We start from the raw sequence: 8,189 nt of genomic DNA, 5'->3' as shown, positions 1-8,189 counted from the left end.
AATGTCAGAGACTTAAGCCCAGCATGGATTTCTAATCCAGGGGTTTTATTTTTGACCAGACTTGAAGCAAGCATGTAAGCATGAAGAAAAGATCGATTACTAATAATTACTAATAATCCAGAGAAAGGGTTAGAAAATGCTTTATAAAAGCTTTCTAATTAAAATTGAATTATTATTATTATTATTATTATTATTATTATTATTATTATTAGTGTGTGTGTGTTTGAGTGAGGCTGGTACAGGTCCATGGAAGACAAGCTTTGGGAGTCAGTTTTCTCCTCCTGCCTTTGGTACCCAGGGAGGGGACGCAGGTTGTCAGGCTGTGTAGACAGTGCCTTTACCCATGAGCCATCTCAGCAGTTCTGTAGTATTAAATGCTGTATTTCTCACCCTGTAGATCAGACCGGACTCCAACACATAGAGATCCACCTCCTCCCCCTCTGAGTGCTGAGTTGAAAAGCGTGCACCACAGTGTCTCAGCCAGTTTCCTTAAACAGCTCAGGACCTGCTATCTAGTGGTGACACTGTCTGTAGTGGTCTGGACCTCCCACACCAATCAGCAATCAAGATAACTCCCCATAGCCAATGGCTACCGAGCAGTGAGATCTGTGTCATCCTTTGGTTGAGACTCTGTCCTCTCCGATGACACTGTGTCGTGTTGACAGTAAAACCTAACTGGTACAGGGCCATTTGAGCTGAGATCTAAAGGAGTCAGCTTAGAGAAGGTCCAGTGGGCCAGTATTTTAAACTGAAGGATTCCAGAGTTCAAGTGTGTAGACCAGGAAACAGCAGAGAGGAGGTGTGGTCCAGCAAAAGGAGTCAGGGCCTAAGGGAGGAAGCAGAAGCCACCTCGGGTGCAACTCTCCTTTACAATGGTGAGGGGATTGGATTTTATCTGGAATGCAACAGGAGAAGCCAGAGAATTTCAGCACACATCAGATTATATGTTATTGCAGAGGACTCATGACTACTGGAAGCTAGCACTGTGGCTGAGGGATTGCAGAGGCCACACGCTGCACCACTTAGGGCCTAGTTCCATGGCCTGCACCCCTCCCAGGCTGGCAAATCCACTGTGACAAAGGCAGCTGGAGGTGGCTGACTGCAACTGAATTGGCATCTTGTGGGTTAATAGAACGTTCTCAGACTGACTAAGGATGATGGCTGCACCCTCTGTACCTTCACCAGGATTCAAAGGTTTGTTGTATACTTGAAACAGAACTTAACAGCACACAGAATGGTTACGAGACTCCTCCCAACCCCCATCAGGCTGGAGAGATGGCTCAGTGGTTAAGAGCACATATTCTCCTTTGAGAGGACCTGAGTTTGGTCCCCATGTCAGGCAGCTCACTCTACTTCTAGCTCTTGTGTGTGTGTGTGTGTGTGTGTGTGTGTGTGTGTCTAAATCCTATGGCTTCTGCAGGTCACATGCGCACATACACACACTTTAAAATAGTAAAAATCTCTTTAAAAGAGTTATGTGTGAGTGTATACATGCGAAAAGCCTATCACGCTCAGTAGAAGGCGTTTCCTGAAACGGCAGTTACAGGTGGTTGTGCGACTCCTGATTGGGTAAAGCTTACTGCAAGGGTGTAAGTGTTCTTAACTCCTGAGCCATTTCCAGACCTCAGGACTCTTTTTTTGTTAAAGCCTAAGTTATTAAGAATACTCGCCTAGCACGTACGAAGACCCAGGTTCCATCCCCAGTATATCATGGACCTGATGTGGTCATGCTTGTCTGTAATTCCAGCTCTGGGGGAGGCAGAATAGCTTAGATGAAAGAGGATCAGGATTTCAAAATCACCCTTCAGCTACTTATTAAGTTTGAGGCTGTCCTGACATACATGGGACCCTACCTCATAAATAGGTAAGTAGATTTCTCATCCTCTGGTGCATGGCCTCATACCCAAGCACACATGAACAGCATTAATTGGATTTAGGGGATTATCACAAAAGAAGACATGACATTGAGAGAGGAGCGTTCTGGAATACTGAGGGAGTTGGATAGAGAAACGGGCTGAATACGATCATAATTTGGTTGTATACATGTATGAAATAAACCCGCGGGGCACGATGGTGCATGTCTTTAGTTTCGGCACAAGAAGGTGGAGGCAGGATGATCTCGGTGAGCTCGAGGTCAGTCTGGTATACATGGAGAAGTCCAGAACGGCCAGGGTTACATAATGAGACCCTGTCAGAAAAGAGAGGGAAGAGGAGAGGGGAGGAGAGGGAAGGAGAGGGGGAAAGGGGGAGAAGAAGAGGAGAGGAGAGGAGAGGAGAGGAGAGGAGAGGAGAGGAGAGAAAAGAGAAGAGAAAAAAAGACTTCAAGAAGTGCCAGACGTGGTGGTGCACGCCTTTAAACCCAGCACCTGGGAGGCAAAGGCTGACAGATCTATATAACGACATCCAGAGCTACATAGACTCTGTTTTCAATAAAACAAAAACATTAAAAGTAGCTGTCCGTAGTGGGGCACGCCTACTATCCTGGTCCTTGGAAAGCTGAGGGAGGAGAATTGTGAACTTCAGACCAGTTTGGGATCCACGAAAATCCAATGAACTACTGAAACAATAAACTCTAAAAGCCGCTCAGGGGTCATCCAATTAGAGAATCCTGCCTCCTGTGCGCCGATTGGCTGAGCCGTAGTGACGGACTGCCACGATTCCTGCCGTTCATTGGTCATTCTGCGGTGGGCGGTTCCCCGGGGCGGAACCGGAACCGGCTGCGGCGGTGGGCGGGGCGGGGCGGGTATCTGTGGCGGCCGCTGAGCGGTGGCCGCGGTGGCAGCGGAGGAGAGCCCCATGGTGCGAGTGTGCGGGCCGAGGAGGCTGAACGAGGCTGCGCCGCCATGGGCTCCCTCTTCCGTAGCGAGAGCATGTGCCTGGCGCAGCTCTTCCTGCAGTCGGGCACGGCCTACGAGTGTCTGAGCGCGCTTGGCGAGAAGGGCCTGGTGCAGTTCCGAGACGTGAGTGTCCCGCGGCCTGCGAGTCTGTGGGATCCAGGGCTGGGTGCCGCCAAAGCAGACTGGCACCGTGGGGGCTCCGGCAGGGAGGTGGCTTTGCAGGGTAGCCAAGGAGGGCCCTCTGATGGGTCCTTACTCTCAAGAGGGGGCCCCTTTGAGCCGAGACCCAGATGGGACAGGAGCTGTCAGGGAGAAAGACGAGGGTCTCTGGAGATGGCTTTTCAGGACAGTCAAGGGAGACTTCCTCCAAGGAGATGGTCTTTGAGCTGAGATCCGGATGGAACAGGGGCTGGCAGTGGGAAGGTGTGGAGGAGGAGGTACCCCAGAGATTGTTTTCCTGGGTGACTAAAGAGGGACCTCTTCTGAGCAGGACTAGGTGGGATAAGAGGCAGGAAGAGGGATGAGGCAGTCTGACAGGTTGTGAGTCCTTAGAGAGCTTTTGAATTTTTGACTCCTGTGTCATGACGCGCTGGCATGGTTGGCAAGTGACAAGGACCTGGGTCACACTCAGTGGGTGTGGAATGGAGGCTGCCACTGCAACTATAATAACACACTTGTGGACACAGCCATTGGCTGATGTTCGACCTGTGTGCTCTGCCAACCTTTAAGGGTCAGGACCTTGCTCAACTTGTTCTTTTCTTCATTTTCCACGGGTGGCACGGGCCCTGGCATTTATTGGCGTTAATAAACGATTGTTGGATGAATACAAAAGCTTTGATTGAGTGACTTCTAGCCTTGGGGACTCGGCGAGTGAGGCAGATGAAGTCCCTGTGCTGTAGGGGCTCACAGTCTGGGAGGACAACAGAGAGACACCAATCATGAGCTACAATGATTCGTGTTATGGAGAACAGGGCAGGAAGATTGCGGAAAAGGCCCTGATACCTACTAATGGCCTTGAACCCCACTAGTGTGGGCTCCTGGCCATTTCCCAGTATCTTTCTGATGGGTCCTTACTCTCAAGAGGGAGCATCTCTACCTACAGTCTGTGGGAGACTCCTAAATGACAGGTGAAGGAGCAGGCGAGGTGCAGTGCCCTTCCTGGGTCCGGGAGCCACTTGAACTTCAGCCCTTGGCTCTTCGTATCTGACAGGGAGGGTGTGGTGCTTTGGGTAGCACCAGAGAGATCCAGGCTACAGTCGTAAAGGAAGCAGGCTTTTCTATCCGGTCTGTCCATTCCACCCTGTCAAGACTCAAGCCAAGACGTTATCGAGCTGCAATCTCAGGGACTGATCAAGGCAAGCACTCCCATCAGCTCAGAGCCTCGGGTTTCACTGAGTGCCGTTACACGAGATCCAGGGTGGACTCTGGAGCATTTGAAACAGGGAGTCTATCAGAGAGAAAGTGCTGCTGCTCTTTCTAAGAGGGAAATAAAACAAAGGCGTTTTGTTGAGTCTTCAGGGGTGCTCAGTGTAGGCCCCGTCAGCTCAGGCACCGGTGTTAAAGCTCTGGTCGGGTCCCGAGATCACTCATGGGGTGGGATCACTGACCCGTCTTCAGCTTATTCAGGCCTTTCTGCTCATCACCCTTGGAGGTGGTGAGGATTTCCGTAGTGACTGCAGTGGGAAGACCTGGAAAGAGAGGCTGTGGCTCTGAAGGGACTGGTAGGCTCAATTCCAGTCCTACGCTGAGGGCAGCTTTTCTTCTTGGCCCGTTGGCTGCTGGGAAAGGAAATGCTCAGGAAAGGTTGAGTGCAGTAGTTCTCTCTCCACTGCTGCGCTGGGTGTGGTATTGTAACACTCTGGCAGCTAAGGCAGGGGGATGAAGTCAAGGCTTGCCTGGGCTGCACAGGGAGCATCTCAAAAAAGGCTCTACGGAGGGATGTCTCAGCAATTAAGAGCACTTGCTGCTTTGCTCTCTCCGGCTCCTTTGACATCCTCAGGCACGGGGTTGGGGATTTAGCTCAGTGGTAGAGCACTTGCCTAGCAAGCGCAAGGCCCTGGGTTTGGTCCCCAGCTCCGAAAAAAAAGAAAAGGAAAGAAAAGAAAAGAAAAGACATCCTCAGGCACCTGAACTTATGTGCGTGCACACACATGCACACATACACACACACAAAATGAGAGAGAAAGAAAGAGAAAGAGACTTAAAAAACATGTTGAAATATACTTTTAAATCGATTAGCTTTGACTTAAGGTGACTACAATCGTAAACGCCCACCCCCCTTCTCCCAAAAAACAACCAAACATTTGTAACCCACACAAGAGAAAAACTGACAGTCTAAGCCACTGCTGCTGGTGGTGGTGGCTGTTCGAATCCTTGAGGAAGGAGTGCACCTCCTTATAAAAGACCCTGCTGTTCGGTTAAGAGTTAAGCCACCATATAAAGAAAGCTAGCAAGTGGGGCTGCACACGGAGCAGGTTCCCGGCTCCTGGTTCCCATTCTCAGTTCCACTAACATCATCACACTGTCTGATTCATCTGGATAAGAGTGACCTCCAGAAGTGAGAGGGAATTAAGACAGAAGTGAAACCGCAGTTTTGATCTTGCTAAAGCTTTAAAAGAAGCCGAGATTCCCGAACAGGCGCCGAGGCTGTGGGGACAGCTGCTGTGCTGTGCCAGCAGTCTCATACCGGGTCTCGTCCTGGAGCCCAGGGCAAATGCCGTACCAAGCCCGATGCAACTTGGACCCTAAATGCTCGTCCTTATAAACGATTACTAGAAAAGTTGGAACATGGCACCTTTTATTCCTGGCACTCACGTCTCTGAGGCCTGGTCTACAGACCGAGTTCTAGACTAGCCAGAGCTACACAGAGAAACCCTGTCTTGAAAAACAGAAACAAACAAACAGAAAGTGGGGGGAGACCACTGCTATTGTTAAGAGTAAATGGTTACTGTGTGTCTAGGAAGAAATTAGCATGCTAACTTTTCAACTCATTTTAATATCTGCTTGCTTTGAGGCAAGGCTTTGAACCCCAAGTGTACTCGGACGTGACCTTGAACTTATGATCCTCCTGCCTCCACCCCCCCCCCAAGTGCTGAAATTATAGGTGTGTGCCACCACTCCCACTTTTTTTTTGGGGGGGGATCTTTTTTTCGGAGCTGGGGACCGAACCCAGGGCCTTGCGCTTCCTAGGTAAGCGCTCTACCACTGAGCTAAATCCCCAACCCCACCACTCCCACTTTTATGTGTCTCCTGCGCCCTTGACTGGCACTCACCAATGACCTCCACCCCCACCAACTTCCTTTTCTTCTTTTTTTTTTTTTTTTCTTCTTTTTTTTCTTCAGAGCTGGGGACCGAACCCAGGGCCTTGTGCTTGCTAGGCAAGCGCTCTACCACTGAGCTAAATCCCCAACCCCGCCCACCAACTTCCTATTGTTCGATTTTTGGTGAAGATTTTCTCTTCCTCTGAAGTTGCTGTTCTTATGAGTTTCATATCATATTCATGATTTGAATGGTTTTTCTTTAAATTAAATGTTTTCCACCGGTTACTTCTGAGTCAAGGGCTATTTTTCAGGCTTTTCTGGTAACAGTTGCCAACTTGCTGTCTAGGAACTGCTGCCAGTTCCCCTCCTGTCCAGCCGGTGACAGCGTGTGACCCTCAAACCTCTGGCAGTGATAATTTCCTAGCAACAGATTTTACCTTAGCCCAGTGGCAGAATGTGACCCAGCACTAGCAAACTTTCAAAGGATTAGGTAACTAAAAATAAAAATTTTAATTTAGCCAGGCCTACATTTGATTCCCCCACCAAAAATGGTTTAAATAGTTAGATACCTAAAAGCAAATTTAAAATTCTAGGGACTTAAGAACAAAATTGTCTTTCTTTTCTCAGCTCAACCAAAATGTAAGTTCTTTCCAAAGAAAATTCGTTGGTGAGGTAAAGAGGTGTGAAGAACTAGAACGAATATTGGGTAAGTTCGTCTTCTATTTTAGTCTAAATACTTTGTAATCTTAACATAAGCATAGCTGTTTCTTTCAGAAAACACAGATGAATAGGAGAGAGAGAGAAGCCAGGTAGTGGCGCACACCTTTAATCCCAGCACTTGGGAGGCAGAGGCAGGTGGATCTCTGAGTTTGAGGCCAGCCTGGTCTACAGCCCAAGTTTCAGGACAGCCAGAGCTACACAGAGAAACCCTGTGTGGGGGGCGGGGAGAAGAAAGAAGAAAGAGGGGTGGTGTGTCGGGGAGGGGGTGATCCCTGCTTCGGTTTTGATGGGAGCTGAGTAGAATTTCATGGTGTCCACGTGTCATGGCTAATTCGGACAATTTCATATAGTTTCTTTTATAAGTTAAGTGCCTTGCATACATGTTAATATTTGTCACTCAACTCAAGCTGTTATTTCGGAACAAGAAAGGCAGGAAATGGCTGACAGCCGGTTTGATAGCACTTGGTGTTTAGCAGGGCTTCCTTTGTGAGTGGCGTAGGTTGGTGCTTGCTTAACTAATACAGCCCAAACCCATGCCCAGGATTTCCTTCATCTCTAAAAGCTGTGGTATTAGTCAGGAGGCTGGGTTAGGTGTAATTTCTTTTTTTAAGATTTTTATTATTTATTTTATGTACATGCGTGCTCTAGCTGCATGTGCACCTGCATGCCAGAAGAGGTTGTGAGCCACCGTGTGGTTGCTGGGAATTGAACTCAGGACCTCTGGATGAGTAGAGCCGTCGAGCCATCCCGCCAGCCCCTTAGAATGATTTCTGATTGTTAATTGTTATTTTTTTTTAATTAGGAATTTTTTTTTTACTTTGAAATTGTGTACATGCACAGGGCATCTTGATCGTATTTGCCCCTCCCCCCCCCCCCCCCCCCCCCCCCGTCTTCCTACACCTGCACATCCCCCAGTCCCTCCAAAACACTTCCCTCTCTCAACTTCCTGTCCTGTTTTCCTTTAACGACCTACCTAGTCCCCCTATGGCATCCATGTGCGTGGCCTTGGGGCTTCTACTAGGACACAGGCAGGTGACTGGTGGCCAGAGCTCCCAAAGAGGACGGACCCTGCCTGTGCTAGTTGCCCTCAGTTGCTAGTAACTCCTCATCGAGGAGCTCCCCTTAATTTAGAGATTTTTTTTTCTTTTCTTTCTTTCTTTCTTTTGAGGGAGGATGGACTGGGAATAGGATGGTCAAGGTCTCATGCAGCCCAGACTGGACTCAAGCACAATATGTACCTGAGGCGGACCTTAGACTACTGACCCTCCGCTTTTCTTTCTTTTTTTTTTTTTTTTTTTTTTTTTTTTTTTTTTTTTTTGGTTCTTTTTTTCGGAGCTGGGGACCGAACCCAGGGCCTTGCGCTTCCTAGGTA

At 48.7% G+C, this 8,189-nt stretch overlaps 1 protein-coding gene across 1 annotated transcript in view; it reads left to right on the top strand.

Moving 5' to 3' along the window:
- The first annotated feature begins 2,745 nt into the window (after positions 1–2,745).
- Positions 2,746–8,189, top strand: part of Atp6v0a2 (ATPase H+ transporting V0 subunit a2) — a 32,650-nt gene continuing 27,206 nt past the window's right edge. The window contains exons 1-2 of the mRNA NM_053775.4: positions 2,746–2,960; positions 6,725–6,803. Of these exons, the coding sequence (NP_446227.2) occupies positions 2,844–2,960; positions 6,725–6,803 (196 nt within the window). The 5' untranslated portion in view covers positions 2,746–2,843. The remainder of the gene's footprint in view (positions 2,961–6,724; positions 6,804–8,189) is intronic.

This window comes from Rattus norvegicus, chromosome 12, assembly GCF_036323735.1.
Source record: "Rattus norvegicus strain BN/NHsdMcwi chromosome 12, GRCr8, whole genome shotgun sequence".
Lineage (NCBI taxonomy): Eukaryota > Metazoa > Chordata > Mammalia > Rodentia > Muridae > Rattus > Rattus norvegicus.
Note: the sequence above shows the minus strand (reverse complement) of the source record. Positions and strands in the feature narration are given on the sequence as shown.